General features: G+C 42.7%; 1 protein-coding gene and 1 long non-coding RNA gene across 2 annotated transcripts in view; one reads left to right on the plus strand and one right to left on the minus strand.

Moving 5' to 3' along the window:
• LOC120515656 overlaps window positions 1-20,651 on the plus strand; it is a 22,734-nt gene continuing 2,083 nt past the window's right edge. The window contains exons 1-3 of the long non-coding RNA XR_005630679.1: window positions 1-65; window positions 178-239; window positions 2,047-2,175. This is a non-coding gene — a long non-coding RNA (uncharacterized LOC120515656). The remainder of the gene's footprint in view (window positions 66-177; window positions 240-2,046; window positions 2,176-20,651) is intronic.
• bloc1s4 (biogenesis of lysosomal organelles complex-1, subunit 4, cappuccino) overlaps window positions 12,895-20,651 on the minus strand; it is a 16,583-nt gene continuing 8,826 nt past the window's right edge. The window contains exons 4-5 of the mRNA XM_039736869.1: window positions 19,371-19,505; window positions 12,895-13,771 (exon numbers count right to left, since the gene is read on the minus strand). Of these exons, the coding sequence (XP_039592803.1) occupies window positions 13,676-13,771; window positions 19,371-19,505 (231 nt within the window). The 3' untranslated portion in view covers window positions 12,895-13,675. The remainder of the gene's footprint in view (window positions 13,772-19,370; window positions 19,506-20,651) is intronic.

Below are 20,651 nucleotides of genomic sequence, written 5' to 3' on the forward strand. Positions count from 1 at the left end.
CTTAATGCCCATCGCTCTGCCACAGATCTCCTCCCTACACCAATAACCTGGATTAGGAATGAGTGGTAGGGCCAAAAATCAATATCATGGTGTAATTTAAAAATTCTGACTGTTTCAGTAGTTCAGGATTGACATCTCGGAAACTACTCATTCTAAATTTTTATTTGTCTTTGCTAGGATGTAGTCATCCGGGTGATCCACGCAGTGGCAACGAAAACACCAATTCCCTGACAAATATTGTAAGTTGTGGAAATTTGGATTTTCCGTAGACCTTCTATGTGATAAGCGTTGTAGAATCAGAAGCAGAATTTAACACAATAGTGAATTTTTGACCTTGTCGCCAAACTTCCATTAACATGGAAGTAATAAAAGGATGAAACTCTTATAAAGATACAAAGAGATCTGATTTGTAAGTTAACTCTTAGCTCAGTTCAGTGTAAGCAGAGGGCCTTGTCAACTGTGTGACTGTTAGAGTCATGTGGAGTCACCCTAAAATCTGGCCTAATGATTCTCATTTATCTGCGTTCGAAACAAGTCGTTACGAGTGGCAGAATTCTCACTCCTTTGTGTTTCTGTAACAAAACATGTTGCTTTAATTATGCACCAGATGTGTTTTGCTTTGTGTAAAGAAAAAAGACAGTGATATATGAGTTAAGTTAATTATTTGTGTAATAAGCAATTTATATACACACGTACATCAAATTAATGTAGAAATGATTATATATTTGTGATGTGATCAGAGGGAACCACCAAACCCAACCTTCCAGATTTCCAATATACGCTGGACTCGGTTCACTTAAACCGGCAGTTCAAATGAATTCTTCTTCTGTACTCGGTAAAGTGGATCGAAATGGCCATTGCTATGATAGAGGCACATGATTAATAGTATCCTTCTGAAGTAGGGCCGGTCTGTGCGTCCATTGTTTAGGGGCGACATGCTGCTGTAATAGTCGTATCTGTCTGTGCAACAACTCAACTAACTGGGGATTCGTTTTTGCTGAAATTTGCCAGACTTAAGTTTTTGGAACTGTTCAGTTTTCATTGAGATATCCGTCAGTCTCCCTTTGTGAAAAGTGAACTTGCTAACCCTTCTGTCTTCAAACAGAAATACTGTGCAACTTCAGATACATATTTTATGGTTTCATTTTTATCTTGAGTATGGTTAAAGTAACGGTCGAAGTAACTTGTATATACATATTTCTTTGTGTATTTTTTATTTTACTCGTTTATCGGATGCTTCTGACAGAAAAACAATGAAACGCCTGCAGTTGTGCAGGCTGAAGTACGTGCATCTCGCGGCAGGGCGCATGGTGGGGAAGAGGCAGATCTAGCTGGGGTTAGATGACCTTCTTTCAGCTGCTCCCGTTAGAGGTCGCCACAGCAGGTCATCTTCTTCCATATCTTTCTGTCCTCGTCATCTTGCTCTGTTACACCCATCACCTGCATGTCCTCACTCACCACATCCATAAACCTTCTCTTAGTCCTTCTTCTTCCCTGTCAGCTCTATCCTTAATATCCTTCTCCCAATATACTCAGCACCTCTCCTCTGCACATGTCCAAACCAACACAATCTCGCCTCTCTGATTTTTGTCTCCCAACCATCCCACCTGAGCTGACCCTCTAATGTCCTCATCCCTAATCCTGTCCATCCTCGTCACACCCAATGGAAATCTTAACATCTTTAACTCTGCCACCTCCAGCTCTGTCTCCTGTGCCACCGTCTCCAGCCCATATCACATAGCTGGTCTCACTAACGTCCTGTAGACCTTCCCTTTCACTCTCACTGATACCCGTCTGTCACAAATCACTCCTGACACTCTTCTCCACCCTGCCTGCACTCTCTTCTTCACTTCTCTGCCACAATCCCCATTACTCTGTACTGTTGATCCCAGGTATTTAAACTCATGGGGTTAGATGGCCTGGTATTAGCATATTAGAAAGGTATGGTGTTAGATATGTATTTATTCAATTTACTAATAATGATATCCGTTATTCAATATGGAAGTAATTGCTTGTTCATCACTGTTCCTTGCTGTACCAACACAGCAGCAGGTCTCACTATCTGCCAATAGCCTGCCTTCGTCTCATTTCACCGTTGAGTCTGTGGCCATGCAGCATCTTGTAGGAACTTCAGGTGTAGCTACTCCGATCCTCTGCTCTTTGAATTGGTAGCAGGTAAGTGACATGATGATATCCATTAAAATACAAAAATAGGTTGAACTGTATGAAATGTGGCTGTGCAGCTTTTTATGCTTCAGTAACTAAACTTGTAATCAGAATTTCACTAAAAATAATCCAATCAATCAACATTTATTTATATAGCATATATTCATACAAAAAAAATGTAGCTCAAAGTGCTTTACAAAATGATAGAAAAATGGAAGACGCAATAAAAAATAAATATAAGCCAACATTAATTAACATAGAATAAGAGTAAGGTCCGATGGCCAGGATGGACAGAAAAAACAAAAAAAAAACTCCAAATCTCATAGCTTCATTATCGACTCATTATAATGATTCAGTATTTCTCTTGCCACAGTTACCTGCTATTTATTTACCTAAAGTACATCCGGAAAGTATTCCCAGCGCATCACTTTTTCCACATTTTGTTAAGTTACAGCCTTATTCCAAAATGGATTCATTTTTTTCCTCACAATTCTACACACAACACCCCATAATGACAACGTGAAAAAAGTTTACTTGAGATTTTTGCAAATTTATTAAAAATAAAAAATATTGAGAAAGCACCTGTGCATAAGTATTCACAGCCTTTGCTATGAAGCTCCAAATTGAGCTCAGGTGCATCCTGTTTCCCCTGATCATCCTTGAGATGTTTCTGCAGCTTCATTGGAGTCCACCTGTGGTCAATTCAGTTGATTGGACATGATGTGGAAAGGCACACACCTGTCTATAGAAGGTCCCACAGTTGACAGTTCATGTCAGAGCACAAACCAAGCATGAAGTCAAAGCAATTGTCTGTAGACCTCCGAGACAGGATTGTCTTGAGGCACAAATCTGGGGAAGGTTACAGAAAAATTTCTGCTGCTTTGAAGGTCCCAATGAGCACAGTGGCCTCCATCATCCGTAAGTGGAAGAAGTTCAAAACCACCAGGACTCTTCCTAGAGCTGGCCGGCCATCTAAACTGAGCGATCGGGGGAGAAGGGCCTTAGTCAGGGAGGTGACCAAGAACCAAGAACCCAATGGTCACTCTGTCAGAGCTCCAGAGGTCCTATGTGGAGAGAGGAGAACCTTCCAGAAGGACAACCATCTCTGCAGCAATCCACCAATCAGGCCTGTATGGTAGAGTGGCCAGACGGAAGCCACTCCTTAGTAAAAGGCACATGGCAGCCCGCCTGGAGTTTGCCAAATGGCACCTGACGGACTCTCAGACCATGAGAAACAAAATTCTCTGGTCTGATGAGACAAAGATTGAACTCTTTGGTGTGAATGCCAGTCATCACGTTTGGAGGAAACCAGGCACCGCTCATCACCAGGCCAATACCATCCCTACAGTGAAGCATGGTGGTGGCAGCATCATGCTGTGGGGATGGAACTGGGAGACTAGTCAGGATAAAGGGAAAGATGACTGCAGCAATGTACGGAGACATCCTGGATGAAAACCTGCTCCAGAGTGCTCTTGACCTCAGACTGGGGCGACGGTTCATCTTTCAGCAGGACAATGACCCTAAGCACACAGCCAAGATATCAAAGGAGTGGCTTCAGGACAACTCTGTGAATGTCCTTGAGTGGCCCAGCCAGAGCAGAGCCAGACTTGAATCCGATTGAACATCTCTGGAGAGATCTTAAAATGGCTGTGCACCGACCTGATGGAGCTTGAGAGGTGCTGCAAAGAGGAATGGGCGAAACTGGCCAAGGATAGGTGTGCCAAGCTTGTGGCATCAGATTCAAAAAGACTTGAGGCTGGAATTGCTGCCAAAGGTGCATCGACAAAGTATTGAGCAAAGGCTGGGAATACTTATGGACATGGGATTTCTCATTTTTTTTTATTTTTAATAAATTTGCAAAACACTCAAGTAAACTTTTTTCACGTTGTCATTATGGGGTGTTGTGTGTAGAATTCTGAGGAAAAAAATGAATTGAATCCATTTTGGAATAAGGCTGTAACATAACAAAATGTGGAAAAAGTGATGTGCTGTGAATACTTTCCGTTATGCACTGTAACTGCCTATTTATGTGTTAATTTTTTTAAAGAGCCTCTGCAAAAAGCCAAATTCCCTTCAGGGGCCAAAAAATAAGTTTGTTCTGTCTGTCTGTCTGTCTAGTTCAGATGTAGCCAAGATTTTTTGCGTGTGTCTTTAGCAAGAATTTTAAATCTCCACCAACTACTACTTTGAAAGATTTAGTTAGCCACAAACTCTCCACCTCCAACAATCAACTGAGAGTTTTTCCTAATTTGAGTTGGAATCTGCTGTCTATAAAAGCACATTTACCCAAATGATATCGTAAAATGGTGTTAAAAACATCTACACGACTTGCGTCTGATTGCATTCTTTCAGAATATGAATCACTGTTCTACAAAAGCAACAAAGTCCTTGAAGTGACTAGAAAATTAAATGTTCCAGCTATCAATCCTCTAAACGCACCTGAGTGTTAAGTCATGACACCATTTTCTTACTGGTTTAGCTCTCTTATCCAGTTTAGTGCTCCAGAAAGCCAGTGCCCTTTTTTTTTTAATTTTTTTCCTTTTTGATCACCTAGTTTTATTATGAAGTCATTTCTACTGTATGTGTGACTTGATTGTATGTGATGTTATTTTGTTTAAATAAAATTAAAGTGTTTTAAGCCAGTTCTGTTCTGGCAACATTTCACACTTGTTAGGACTCCGCCATTACAGGCTCAATGTGTGCATCTTCTCTGATTTTAGGCTTGGCATTAACTGAATCCAGTGAAGTATGGCATCACGCGTGCATTAATAGGTGTCCATTTTCTAAACAGATCATGGAAGACGGATGATGTTTTGGTTCAGAAACTGTAGATGGGGGGAGATTCCTGTTCATTGAAGAGCACACACACACACACACACACACACACACACTCGGCCAGTTGGGAGATTCAGGTTAACCTCACACAAATGTTTGCATTCAGATAGAAGACGTGCCCTAGAGATGGTACAGTGGTGGGCACCACCTGCCTCTCCCCCTCATTTGTTTGGTCAAAAGGCCTTTCTTCAATTTAGAAGCACAGAATTATGGGAGTGTGTGTTTACTGGAGGTAACTATTAATATTTTAGCAAACAATTAAGGCATTTGCAGCGTTTTTCTACCCTATGACAGGATAATGAACATGTGGATTATGCAACACGAGTAACATGCACTTTTTTTTTTTTTCCTTTTCTTTACATCGTTTGCCGTTGTGCAGCACGAGTTGCCATTTGGCTCCATTATATCTCAGCTTTTGTTCTTTCATTATGCACGAAAACATCAGGTTAAAAATGATCACTGCAAACTGACATGGGTAAGTAGCAGTTTCAAAAAAATAAAAATCATTTTTGGGTGGAAGTAATTTTCCTTCAAGAATTGGCCCGGAAGAGGACGGATTGATTCTTGCTGTGCTCACTTCTTTCAGGGCTGATGGCGACTTTTGTCAAAAGGAGGAGATGACGATGGTAATCAACTGTAAACGGTGCCAAAACAAACCGTTCTGTTTAACAGTGGTGTGAAAAACTATTTGCCCCCTTCCTGATTTCTTATTCTTTTGCATGTTTGTCACACAAAATGTTTCTGATCATCAAACACATTTAACCATTAGTCAAATATAACACAAGTAAACACAAAATACAGTTTTTAAATGATGGTTTTTATTATTTAGTGAGAAAAAATCCAAACCTACATGGCCCTGTGTGAAAAGTAATTGCCCCCTTGTTAAAAAATAACCTAACTGTGGTGTATCACACCTGAGTTCAATTTCCTGATTACTGCCACACCTGCCTGTTTCAATCAAGAAATCACTTCAATAGGAGCTGCCTGACACAGAGAAGTAGACCAAAAGCACCTCAAAAGCTAGACATCATGCCAAGATCCAAAGAAATTCAGGAACAAATGACAACAGAAGTAATTGAGATCTGTCAGTCTGGTAAAGGTTATAAAGCCATTTCTAAAGCTTTGGGACTCCAGCAAACCACAGTGAGAGCCATTATCCACAAATGGCAAAAACATGGAACAGTGGTGAACCTTCCCAGGAGTGGCCGGCCGACCAAAATGACCCCAAGAGCGCAGAGACGACTCATCCGAGAGGTCACCAAAGACCCCAGGACAACGTCTAAAGAACTGCAGGCCTCACTTGCCTCAATTAAGGTCAGTGTTCACGACTCCACCATAAGAAAGAGACTGGGCAAAAACGGCCTGCATGGCATATTTCCAAGACGCAAACCACTGTTAAGCAAAAAGAACATTAGGGCTCATCTCAATTTTGCTAAGAAACATCTCAATGATTGCCAAGACTTTTGCGAAAACACCTTGTGGACTGATGAGACAAAAGTTGAACTTTTTGGAAGGCAAATGTCCAGTTACATCTGGCGTAAAATGAACACAGCATTTCAGAAAAAGAACATCATACCAACAGTAAAACATGGTGGTGGTAGTGTGATGGTCTGGGGTTGTTTTGCTGCTTCAGGACCTGGAAGGCTTGCTGTGATAGATGGAACCATGAATTCTACTGTCTACCAAAAAATCCTGAAGGAGAATGTCCGGCCATCTCTTAGTCAACTCAAGCTGAAGCGATCTTGGGTGCTGCAACAGGACAATGACCCAAAACACACCAGCAAATCCACCTCTGATTGGCTGAAGAAAATCAAAATGAAGACTTTGGAGTGGCCTAGTCAAAGTCCTGACCTGAATCCAATTGAGATGCTATGGCATGACCTTAAAAAGGCGGTTCATGCTAGAAACCCCTCAAATAAAGCTGAATTACAACAATTCTGCAAAGATGAGTGGGCCAAAATTCCTCCAGAGCGCTGTCAAAGACTCATTGTAAGTTATCGCAAACGCTTGATTGCAGTTATTGCTGCTAAGGGTGGCCCAACCAGTTATTAGGTTCAGGGGGCAATTACTTTTTCACACAGGGCCATGTAGGTTTGGATTTTTTCTCCCTAAATAATAAAAACCATCATTTAAAAACTGCATTTTGTGTTTACTTGTGTTATATTTGACTAATGGTTAAATGTGTTTGATGATCAGAAACATTTTGTGTGACAAACATGCAAAAGAATAAGAAATCAGGAAGGGGGCAAATAGTTTTTCACACCACTGTAGATGGACTTTTGTAGCTAGAAGGAAAGTTAGCTGCATTGGTTTGACCGAGATTTTCTGCACTTGTGTGAGTAGTAAGATGCAAACAAGAGCAAAAATGGCACTGACATAATGGCGAGGGATCACAGCGAATGGGTACGGCGAAATACTCCGAGGACGACGTTCTGTCTATTATCTCTGAACTGGACTATGACTTGCCAGACTCCAATTTTGATACAAGTGACTGAAAATGAATGTGAGGTTGCAGCTTGAGCGGACTGGTCCCCAGCTAATCGTGTAGCTGACACGCCTACGGCAATGTTCGCCAGGAGGACTGCCACTTAACAATGGTAAGAGGTAGAAACCAGATTGTACATTCTTGGCAAACTGATAGCCGCGGCATGCAGCAACAGACGTTTTACGTTGATTTCTGTGTGAAACCGTTGTGTTTTTCAGAAACTATGTTTTTCGGAAAAAATATTCAGCCCTCAAAGAGTTAACGGGTGTCCTTTTTTTCCACATGAGCCTTGGCAGCGCTTTCGAGGTTGGTCCCTGCTCAGCTTATTTGGCTGCTCCCCTCGTTCTTGAATGAACACAGGCGTCGAGGTTTTAATGTGTTATTGATTGAAATGGGTTCAAAATAAACGGGTTTTAATGCAGCAATATCTTCTCCACATGCAAACTGCAAATGATTTACTGCTCAGGGTTTCTGAGGGTTTGGTGCCAACAGAATTTCAAGGCTTTCAGGAGTAAAAGGTGGTATGCGAATGTGGCCGTCGGCCCCCCTGCCTTGTTTTCACATCTCTTGTATGATGAAGGGCCGTGTGTTGTGACTTGTTGAGCATTCCTGGTGTTGGCCTCGCCCAAGCCGGAGTCACGTGGCTATTAATACATTGTGTCTGCACGCCGTCAGTGCCTATGTTTAGCTCGAGTCTTTTGTTTTGCCACCTGCACTTTGTGTCTTGGGCGGCACGGTGGCGCAGTGGGTAGCACTGCTGCCTCGCAGTTAGGAGACCCGGGTTCGCCTTCTGTGTCCTCCTCCCTGCATGCAGTTTGCATGTTCTCTCCCCGTGTCTGCGTGGGTTTCCTCCCACAGTCCAAAGATAATGCAGGGTAGGTGGATTGGCGATCCTAAATTGTCCCTAGTGTGCCCTGCGGTGGGCTGGCGCCCTGCCCGGAGTTTGTTTCCTGCCTTGTGCCCTGTGTTGGCTGGGATTGGCTCTAGCAGACCCCCATGACCCTGTAGTTAGGATATACCGGGTTGGATAATAGATGGATGGATGGATGATATTACATAAGGGAGCAGTTAGGAGACCTGGGTTCGCTCCCTGGGTTCTTCTTGCATGGAGTTTGCATGTTCTCTCCCCGTGTCTGCATGGGTTTCCTCCCACAGTCCAAAGATGATGCAGGATCCTAAATTGTCCCTAGAGTGTGTGTGGGTGTGTGCCCTGCGGTGGGCTGGCGCCCTGCCCGGGGTTTGTTTCCTGCCTTGTGCCCTATGTTGGCTGGGATTGGCTCCAGCAGACCCCCGTGACCCCGTAGTTAGGATATAAGCAGGTTCGACAACGACTGACTGCCTTTTTGTCTTTGAATGTGCAACTTTTGCTCTCTTATTTAAACCCTCCCATCAGATTTTTGGGGAATAACCCTTTGATCACGCAATCCTACTGGTTTTCCCCCAAAAACTGTTTTACATGAAATGACCCCTCCTGGTCTCTCCTCTCCTCCTCACTCTCTTCAGTGCGGTCCCCTCCTTGCTATATATTCTTACAATTCCTTGGAAGGGGGAAAAAAATGCAGTTTTTCATATTTTATTGCGAATCTAAACTTTCAGCATATGAAAGTAGGAATTTATTATTAGTTGATCTACACAATGTGCCAAATCGAATCAACCCGCGGCCCCTTTACCGTCATCTTCAGGGCAATGGCCGAGGTCTGGATTACTTGTCTGCACTTATCATGACTTACAAACCTGAGCGCACATTAAGATCTCAAGATGCCGGTCGGCTTAGGATCCCAAGGGTTAATAAAATAACAGCGGGAGGTCGAGCTTTTAGTTACAGGGCCCCTAAACTGTGGGGTGGTCTGCCTGCTACTATAAGAGATGCCCCTTTGGTCTCAGCTTTCAAATCTCACGACTTCAGTGTAGCACACCCTGACTAGAGCTGCTGATGAACTGTACAGACTGCTATATCTCTGTAGTTAGTTATTAGCACTAAACCATAAGTAACATAATAGTTATTTACTACTAACCCTCCGCTATTCTGTTTCTCTTCTTGGTACTCAAATGTGGCACTTGGTGCCACTGCCCACCTGCCAGGTTGTTTTGCTTGCCTAAGGTAAAGTCATCTCTGATGGAGGAGCACAGGAATCGTCAGGTAGAGGGGTCCTTTCATCAGATTGGCTGTTTCACCTGTGGAATGGCCAATAGGGGGAGACGGCTTGATGAATGAGGTCTCCAGGCCTCTAAACAAATCCAAATCCTATTATGGGATATCATCTACTGTTGAATTCTGCTCTGCACTTGCAATATTTCTATTGTATTGAGGATTACTTGTGTTCTGTGTATTGACCCTTTTTTTTTTTTTTTGGACGTCCAAATTACCTGGGAAGGGGTCTCTCTTTGAGTTGCCTTTTCCAAGGTTTCTTCCATTTTTTTATTTTGGAAGATTTTTCCTTGTCTTTTTAGAAAGTCATGGCTGGGAGGCTGTCAAAAGGCAGGGCCTGTTAAAAGACCATTGCTGCACTTCTTGTGTAATTTTTTTGGATTATGCAAAAAAATAAATTGTATTGTATCGGATACAAAGGCAAAACCAAAAAAAAGTCTGATCTGAAAACATTTTGAATCCGTTGATTCTTGGCATTCATCAGCAGTGTATATTTTGGTACTTGTGTTTTTCCAGTGCGTTGGGGGAAAACAGGAAAGATCTGGGAATTCACAGGGCATGCCGGGGCCTATTTCAGTGCCGCACATACATGGTGCCTTGAGACGGCCGCCAGGCTTCTTCATCAGACTGATTTGTACTTTGTCAGAAGATAAAACTGCCTGTGATGAGGATCAAAACATTTATTATCCAACAAATGTTTTTTTTTTTATTTCTGTAGATTGGATAAACTTTATTAATCCATTGGAGTTCAGGTGGATGTAGCAGCAGAACCCTAAACAAGGATAGGGACTCGCCAGACAGATAATAAATACAATTCATCAATCAATAATACATTTACATGGTGTAGAAACTGCATGATGAACTTGGGAGTATTGGCATTTTGTTTGGGACATCCAGAGGAAAAACATGAGAAATATAGTTAAAACAATTAATCAATTGATTAATAAATACATAAATAAAAATACTTATGAGTACATCGGGAGGAAGCACTCAAGTGCCTGATCACAGTAGGCAGACAAGACCTCCAGAGGTGCTTCTTAGCACAAGGTGGTAGAACGAGGCTGGGGCTAAAAGTGCTTCAGCAGAGCGCCTCCTGATGGGCATGTAGAGGATTTTATTTACCGTATATACTCGTGTATAAGTCTAATCGAGAAACCTGAAAAATCGATCATAAAATCAGACCCCAACTTACACGCCCGTTCAAAAATACGGCATTTATTTATTTATTTATTTATTTTTTTTACAACTTCTTGCCTCATCCAATCTCGTATCAGTTTCTCAGATGCATTGAATTTTGTTGCAGCAACGCAGTTACCCATTTTTTTCGCTACTTCAATGACTTCATTTAAAACTTCACATTTTCTTCTGATCGAACGCTCCATCGTAGATAAGGGGTGCTCTTACGATAAAGCTGTATGACCAAATCAGTGCAAACATCGCTTCCGAATAGTTCAGGTATTACCGTGTGGTCACGTAGGCACAATAGAGGCAGACAGGCGAGGAGTACGCACTGATACAGCACACTGCCGCACCCACATAGAAAAACAAGACCCTGTGCGCCGTGGTTACTCTCGCAGGTGGGCAGGTGTTAGCATATCAGAATCTCTTGGTACCAATAGCGTGAGTTTTCCACATTTGACTTATACGAGCGACATTTTAAAATACAGGGGGTCCTCGGGCTACAACGTGTCGAGTTTACAACACTCACTACCATAAAAACTTAAATTGAGACATGTGAAGGAATAAAGGAAAGGATTTTTTTACACTCATTTTTTCTGTTACTACAGTACAGTGTGTAGTACAGTATATTTGTTCGTTTTTTTATGTTCTAGATTATGATTTTGCAAATGTGTTAAGATAGGTAAGTGACTTAGGCTCGAGTGTGTTTCGACTTACACCAAAATACGCGTTACATCACTGTTGTAGGAACAGAACTTTCGTAACCCAAGGACCCCCTGTACCAGAAATTAGATGGTAAAATCAAGCCCTGACTTATCTGCGGATGAACTTATCCGTAAGTGTATACGGTGAATAAATTAACGAATTAAATCATTTACACTGTTATTAATCATGGTGGTAGGGGGGCACAGTAGTGTTGCTGTTTTGCATCAGGGCTGGTTTATACTTCATGATCTGAACCAATACACGTGCGTATCATGGCTGCCACGCATTCCCAGCTTTCTTTTGACGCGTCTTCCGAGCACATCCTCAGAAATCGATCATAAAATCAGACCCCGACTTATACGCCCGTTCAAAAATACACTTCGTTTTTTTCTCCAATCTCTACATCAGTTGCTCAGACACCTCGAATTTTGTTGCAGCAGCTCAGTTACCAATTTCTTTTGCCACTACGACGACTTTTAAATTTAAAACTTCACATTTTCTTCTGATCGAATGCTCCATCGTAGATAAGGGGTGCTCTTACGATAAAGGAGTATGAGGGTGCGAGACACAAACCCGACTTATCCCCGAGTATATATGGTAATTAGTTGTTAATAAAGCACAGGAAAGCCATCCCCCGCGGCTCTGCAACACAACCCATCCAACCTTGAAGCAGGTGCCACTCCTGTCAGCTAAGAACACGCAACTGAGGCCACAATTCACACGTTGCCTGGTCTGATGAGTCTCGATTTCAGCTGCAACCTTCAGATGGTAGGGTCAGAATTTGGTCTCAACAACATGAAGGCAGGGATTCATCCTGCCTATTTCAATGGTTGAGGCTGGTGGGCATTGTGTGATGGATATTTTCTTGGCAAAGCTTTGGGCTCCTTGGTGTCAACTGAGCATTGTTGCTGACCACGTCCATCCCCTGATGACTGCAGTACTCTCATCTTCTGAAGGGGACTTCCAGCAGGGTAACACGCCATGTCACAAAGCTCAGATCATCTCAAGCTGGTTTCTTGAACGTGATGAGGAGTTCACTGGATTCAAAATGGCCTCCACATCACGATATCTCAATCCAATCGAGCACCTTTGGGATGTGCTGGAATGGGACATTGGCTTCATGGATGTGCAGCCGGATGGTGTCACGTCAATGAGGACCTGAGGAATGGCTCCAGCCACAAAGAACTGTGAGAGTTCTGAAGGCCAAAGTGGGTCCAACCGGGTACTAACGAGGTGTACCTAATAAAGTGGCCGCTGAGTGTATAAGAGTCCTACAGAATAACACGGTAAGCTGCAAATATTGGCAGATCTCTCCAGTCGGCCGTGTTTTGGTTCACGTCTCTCCACGGTTAATAAAGCACACAAAAGGTCCAGCTCTCTTTGTAATACACAGATATTTTATTACCCATTAGAAAACGACGAGTGTAAAGTGCATGTCATGTTACACACTGAAGGACGGGTGGATTCTGCTGGCTGTTCCTCAGCTCTTCAAATTAGCAACACAATTACAACAGTTGAATAAAAAGAAAATAAGATCCTTTCATCCTGCAGCGCCGAAACAAGCGTCGAGACAAAAGCGGAGCCTCGCGCGGCAAAGAGAAACTGAAATCCGATCGCATTTGATTTGTAAAGAAAGGGGAACTCCAACCGTTAAAGAAAGAGTTAGGCTACTGCAAGCGATAAAACATTCAAATTAGTTTTGACAGTTGTTCATCTTAAATAGAAACTCGATTGGAACAGAAAAAAATAAAAAAACCGCTAATGTCATGCACCTCAATATACAGAGGAATCATTTACAAAGTGTTCAAGGCACTGGTTCTACAATAACTAGTCCGGTAGGTGTTATTGTTACGTAAGGCTTTTGTAGTTCTTTTTGCTTGGCTTAAATGCTTTTAACAGGAAGACGTTTCATAAAGAAATAAGAAATCCGTTAACAGCGCATCAGCTTTCCTTAAACATACAAAATGCTTCCCTAATGGAACTGTGAACAGTAGGAGTAGAACCCTCGATATTCTGACATATCATCAGATCCACTATATTGCAAACAGTACGCCATGTTTTATTCGTGTCATCTTAACCTGTATTTTCAATAAATGTGCGTGTCCCAGCACTTGACGCCTGAGGTATTAAATGCTCTTGTGCTGTGTGGCCAGTTCTCACTTTTCTGCTGACTCAGGACAGAAGTAATCATCGGTACTGAAGACTTGCATCGCGTTGTGTTGTGACTGCTGTCTCCTTGGAGAGGCGGTTTTCTACAGGGGGACATAAAAGAAAAGAAGGTTAAGTACATGACGGCTGGTGCCCCGTATCAAGAAAACAAAAACTCACATTGTTCAATTATGAAATGAAAACATTACTGCTAAATGTAAGGGAATAAGCGTGCAGAAGAATTAACCAAATGAAGAGCTGATGCCTTTCTCTGGCCTGTGACTGGTAAATCCAGGGCATCCGGAAAGTATTCACAGCGCATCACTATTTCCACATTTTGTTATGTTACTGCCTTATTCCAAAATGGATTAAATTCTTTTTTTTCTTCAGAATTCTACACACAGCACCCCAGAATGACAACGTGAAAAAGTTTACTTGAGGTTTTTGCAAATTTATTAAAAATAAAACTGAGACATCCCATGTCCATAAGTATTCCCAGCCTTTGCCATGAAGCTCCAAATTGAGCTCAGGTGCATCCTGTTTCCCCTGATCATCCTTGAGATGTTTAATTGGAGTCCACCTGCAGTAAATTCAGCTGACTGGATATGATTTGGAAAGGCACACACCTGTCTATAGAAGGTCCCACAGTTGACAGTTCATGTCAGAGCACAAACCAAGCATGAAGTCAAAGCAATTGTCTGTAGATATCCGAGACAGGATTGTCTCGAGGCACAAATCTGGGGAAGGTTACAGAAAAATTTCTGCTGCTTTGAAGGTCCCAATGAGCACAGTGGCCTCCATCATCCGTAAGTGGAAGAAGTTCAAAACCACCAGGACTCTTCCTAGAGCTGGCCGGCCATCTAAACTGAGCGATCGGGGGAGAAGGGCCTTAGTCAGGGAGGTGACCAAGAACCAAGAACCCAATGGTCACTCTGTCAGAGCTCCAGAGGTCCTATGTGGAGAGAGGAGAACCTTCCAGAAGGACAACCATCTCTGCAGCAATCCACCAATCAGGCCTGTATGGTAGAGTGGCCAGACGGAAGCCACTCCTTAGTAAAAGGGACATGGCAGCCTGCCTGGAGTTTGCCAAAAGTCACCTGAAGGACTCTCAGACCATGAGAAACAAAATTCTCTGGTCTGATGAGACAAAGATTGAACTCTTTGGTGTGAATGCCAGTCATCACGTTTGGAGGAAACCAGGCACCGCTCATCACCAGGCCAATACCATCCCTACAGTGAAGCATGGTGGTGGCAGCATCATGCTGTGGGGATGGAACTGGGAGACTAGTCAGGATAAAGGGAAAGATGACCGCAGCAATGTACAGAGACATCCTGGATGAAAACCTGCTCCAGAGCGCTCTTGACCTCAGACTGGGGCGACGGTTCATCTTTCAGCAGGACAATGACCCTAAGCACACAGCCAAGATATCAAAGGAGTGGCTTCAGGACAACTCTGTGAATGTCCTTGAGTGGCCCAGCCAGAGCCCAGACTTGAATCCAATTGAACATCTCTGGAGAGATCTTAAAATGGCTGTGCACCGACCTGATGGAGCTTGAGAGGTGCTGCAAAGAGGAATGGGCGAAACTGGCCAAGGATAGGTGTGCCAAGCTTGTGGCATCAGATTCAAAAAGACTTGAGGCTGGAATTGCTGCCAAAGGTGCATCGACAAAGTATTGAGCAAAGGCTGTGAATACTTATGTAGATGTGATTTCTCAGTTTTTTTATTTTTAATAAATTTGCAAAAAACCTCAAGGAAACATTTTTGCTGTTGTCATTATGGGGTGTTGTGTGTAGAATTCTGAGGAAAAAAATGAATTTAATCCATTTTCTAATAAGGCTGTAACATAAAATGTGGAAAAAGTGATGTGCTGTGAATACTTTCCGGATGCACTTTGTATTTCTAATGGGGCTATGGACATCGGGCAGATCGAGAGAGAAGGCTCACTGATCAACGTATACCACAATCACAATTGAGGGCCTCACAAACACCCAAACAATGTGCTGAACAGAATCGAATTCGACGGATGCAGCATTCACAGGCTACCACGTCACTCAGGTATCGGGGTCTGTATATGGAGGGATTCAATTATAACATTGAAAAAGACTATTGCCTACATCCAAAAGTTACAATAGGAGAAATGGACATCATGTGTGAGTACTGCCAAGCACAGAGGGTTAAATTTGAATCACGAATAGTGGGATGTGTTGTTTAGACGGCAAGGTCAAATTAACACCTTTAAGCCATCCACCTGAACCTTTGTTGTCTCTTATTTCTGGCGCAAATCCACATTCAACTCATTTTCTACAGAACATTAGGAAATACAATTTGTGTTTTCACAAATTTTTTTGGTGGCTCTGAGGTAGGGATCTGCACGGTTGTGACGGGCCGACGTCTCATCCATAGTTTCCTTCTGGTGGGCTGCCAGGAGAGGAAACCAATGTGTGGATATCTCAGAAGGTACACAAGCAGTTTAAGATATGAAGGTTCTGGTTGTTTGTCTAAGTGCTGGTGCACATCCTGTGGACTTGCATTTCTTTACTAACACAACATACCTTAGTAGCCAAAACGTTACGACCACTCCTATATGAAGTGAATGACAGTGATTATCAATCACCTTGTATCGACGGCACATGCCAATGTCGAGGATATATTAGGCAGTAAGCGGACGTTAGGTACTCGTAGTTGATGTGTTGAATGCAGAAGATATGGGCAGGTGTAAAGACCGGAGCGACTCTTAGTGCTATTGACAGATGAGTAACGTGTCACGAGTGAAAGAAAATAAAGGGGGATCAAGGGCTAACGTGATGATCTAGTTAATATACTGTAGTTATGCTTTCCATATTAAAATACTAGCAGATTACCCAGTGGCTTCGCTCACTGAGTGAAAGGGAAAAATTTGTGGCTTTCATGAGGCAACGGCATTAATGACCCAATTCTATGATAGATTTGCCCCCGCATTTTAAATGTCGGCATAAAGCCAGACTCCTCGGTAGCAGCCGTGGTGCCAAACGACGTCATCTGAAAACACGAATTATATTTCCTAATGTTCTGTAGAAAATGAGTTGAATGTGGATTTGCACCAGAAATAAGAGACAACAACGGTTCAGGTGGATGGCTTAAAGGTGTTAATTTCACCTTCCCGTCTGAACAACACATCCCACGTGATTCAAATTTAACCCTCTGTGCTTGGCGCTACTTACACATGATGTGTAAGTATCATGATGTGCATTAATCTTTTTCAATGTTATAATTCAATCCCTCCATATAAAGACCCTGACGCCTGTATGACGTGGTAGCCCGTGAATACTGCATCCGTCGAATTCGATTTTGTTCAGCACATTGTTCGGGTGTTTTGTGAGGCCCTCAATTGTGATTGTGGTATACGTTGATCAGTGAGCCTGCAAGCCTTCTCTCTCGATCTGCATCTGTCTCACTTTCTCTGTGTAACCTGACTGTTGTGGTCATAGTAATTTCCCTTTCAAACGCGAAAAGAATTTAATATTATAGATAGATAGAGTAAATGCTATCTCTCTCTTAGAAGGTTTGCTTTCTGGGTCCTCCCTGCGTGGAGGTTGCATGTTCTCCCAGTGTCTGTGTGGGTTTCCTCCCACAGTCCAAAGACATACAGGTTAGGTTGCATAAATTGTCCCTAGTGTGTGCTTGGTGTGGGGGTGTGCCCTGCGGTGGGCTGGCGCCCCACCTGGGGTTTGTTTCCTGCCTTGCGCCCTGTGTTGGCTGGGATTGGCTCTAGCAGGCCCCCGTGACCCTGTAGTTAGGGTATAGTGGGTTGGATAATGGATGTATGGGTGTATCTTAGAAGTAGCACGAAGAGTTAAACAAGCCAGGGTGTGTGAGCAACACGGTGATGAGACTGTTTTGGGTGATGGTGAAAGAAAGTGGCAGCTGGAGTACTTGACAGTTGTCACGTACACAGCTTCCATTATAAGATAAGAGCAGAACCCTAAGAAGTATTGCGAAGGACAAAGAATGAAGCGGAATGAGACTTTTATTTAGGTGTACAAGAGGTGTGTGCGCTAATGAGTCAATCAGATGATGTGTAAGCCTTAATTCAATTCTGTTATGTACATTCAATTGTTTACAAAAACAGGACTAATGAGACGTTAAGCAAGATGACCCCTTTCATTGGCTAACTAGAAAGATGACAATATGCAAGCTTTCGAGGCAACTTCAGCCCCTTCTTCTGGCACCATTTTGCTTAACGTCTCGTTCCATCCATAATGGCTAACACGGTACAACACCCTAGTACTATACAAAAAATGGGACTATAGCTTTGTTCTGTGACCATTCTGTGGCATCTTTGCTCTGGGAACCATCCCTTGGCATACAAATGTGGCAGGGTGCTCCCTCTTCATGAAGAGAAATTAAAGACGCATGAACAAGCTTCCTCCAGCCTGGTTCTCTGGGTTAATTCTTATTATTAATATTGATTAAAAGGTTCCAGTTGTGAACAAAATCTCTTTCTTTAATGTATTCCAATTTATTTCTTCAACACATGACACACAGTGAATGCATTGTATCCTGCGGTGTATGAAATTGTGTTGCCACAGGCTGGTCAGAGTGCCCAAGCTAGCTTCTGGCCAGAGCCGAAAATGCCTACAGTGGGCACATGAGTGCTGGAAATAGACCTTGGATCAGTGGAAGGTCACCTGGTCTAGTGAATCCCATCTTCTGTTGCAACATATGGACGGCTTGGGGCTCCTGCCCTGGGTCCGGGAATTCATGTGGATGTTAATTCGACAAGTTCCCCCTACCTAAACATCATTGTAGACCAGGTATACCCCTTCATGTCGACGGTCTCTCTCAATGGAGGTAGGATCTTTCTGAAAGATAATATGCCCTGGCCACAATGCACACGTGGCGGCGCAGTGGTAGTGCTGCTGCCTCGCAGTAAGTAATGAGACCTTGGTTCACTTCCCAGGTCCTCCCTGCGTGGACTTTGTATGTTCTCCCCATGTCTGCGTGGGTTTCATCCCACAGTCCAAAGACATGCAGGTTAGGTGCATTGGCGATCCTAAATTGTCCCTAGTGTGTGCTGGGTGTGTGTGTGCCCTGATCGCAGACCTCCATGACCCTGTCTTAGGTTGGAAAATGACAGACTGACTGACTGACTGAGCACACGTTTGGTTTGAGGAATATGATAAAGCATTCAAGGGCTTAGCCAGGCCTCCAAATTCCCCAGATCTCAATTCAATCAAGCATCTGTGGGATGTGTTGGAACAAGAAGTCCGATTCACGACGGCTCCACCTCACAATTGAAATTAGTTAAGGGGATCTCCTGCTCCCATACACACACACACAGGACACCGTCAGAGATCTTGTACATATTAGGCCAGCTTTGCTTATCAGTGTTATGTGGGTGTCACTGCAAAAGTACTCAGACCTGTGGCCAATTTTCTAAACTCAAAAATTGTTCTCTGTAATTTATTTATTTTTTTAACACTTAAAATACTTCCCAATGTTAAAGTCACCTAGTCTTAATAAGAAAAAGGCACTGCACATAGTTAACTATCTCATAAAGACCCAGCAAAGTTGTACTATTTAATTCATTTTTGCCGTTATTGTGTTGGGATTTACTCCTTTACTGTTCGTATTTATAGAACAAGCATGACATCTTTTATGATTTAATTTGAACCCGGGGCCACAATTTTCAAATCCCCCAATTAAAACACAAGCCACTTACATTAAGAAATGTTGGTGCACTGATGGCACGTAGGAACTTTTTAAAAGTGCCCGGAAGTGTTCCAAGATTAGCTTCTGCCTGCGTCACTTCCTCTTCCATTACAGCCACATTACAGCCAACCATTTTAACGAATGCCTGTCCAAAAGATGAAACAATGCTCAGTTATAAAGGCATGTGAAATTTCATAAAAGAAGTTGTTACGCCAAGCTAAAATCAAACCTACTTTCTCACCGACTGCCAAATCGAGGTAGGAAAACCAATGCTCGGTTATTTAAATTAAATAAGCAAAGTACAAACCAAAATGTTTTTATCCACAATCTTGGACAACCTGGAACCAAGTGGTGCTGGCTGCACAATTCCAGTAAATTAAGGATTTTTCAGATTCTTTATAGGAAGAGATTAAGGACATCCTCTTAAAGATTTATTTACAAAGCACTATGGGAGCCAGCAGCACAGGGCATTGGGCTACACTGGGTTCACTCTACTACATTTTTAGAGCAAAAACTATCTACATCTAGCTAGCATTTTGAAATTAAAAAAAAAAAAAAAAAGGGTCTCTGTAACACAAAACAACCAAAGACACAAATGACAGACATTTGCCTACACTAGGGAGCAGGCATTGGCGATTAATAAAACAAATCCTTAAAAAGGGACTGTAACAGTGCAAAGGATTTATCGTAAAACCGTAGTGACTAGTAAATAATTTGCCCTTTGCACACGTTTGCAGTACTCAAAGTGTACAAAACACAATTTAGGTACACTGCAAATCGTACCCTTACATCTTCAGTTGAGGGTCTGCTTAGAATTCCTAGAGCTAACCTTAAAAGTGGTGAGGCGGCCTTCTGCTGTTACGCACCTAAAATCGCTTATCGATAGAAATTCACCTAGCTAATACAGTGGAGCGCTTTAAAATACAGCAAAAAAACCCGTTCTTGTAACATGGCTTTCTCATAACTTCATTTTAGTGTAACCCTGATATTCTATACATGCTTTTAATAAATTATTGTTTTCCATGGCTCTGAAATCCGTACTAGCCCCTACTTTCTCTGCTGTTCTCTTTCTGGTTCTCTGTGATGCCCATCTGTGCCACCACCAGCTGATCAGGGTGCCATGCAGTCCCTCCATTGATGGATTGAAGGACAAAGGTCCACATGAAGCTTGAAAACCATGAGGACTGATTGAGATCATTTATGTCGGGGGTTGGGTGGTCTTGTGGCCTCGGAAACCCCTGCAGATTTTGTTTGGTTTTTTTTTTTCCTCCAGCTCTTTTTTTTTTTTTGG

Source organism: Polypterus senegalus, chromosome 15 (assembly GCF_016835505.1).
Source record: "Polypterus senegalus isolate Bchr_013 chromosome 15, ASM1683550v1, whole genome shotgun sequence".
Taxonomy (NCBI): Eukaryota; Metazoa; Chordata; class Cladistia; order Polypteriformes; family Polypteridae; genus Polypterus; species Polypterus senegalus.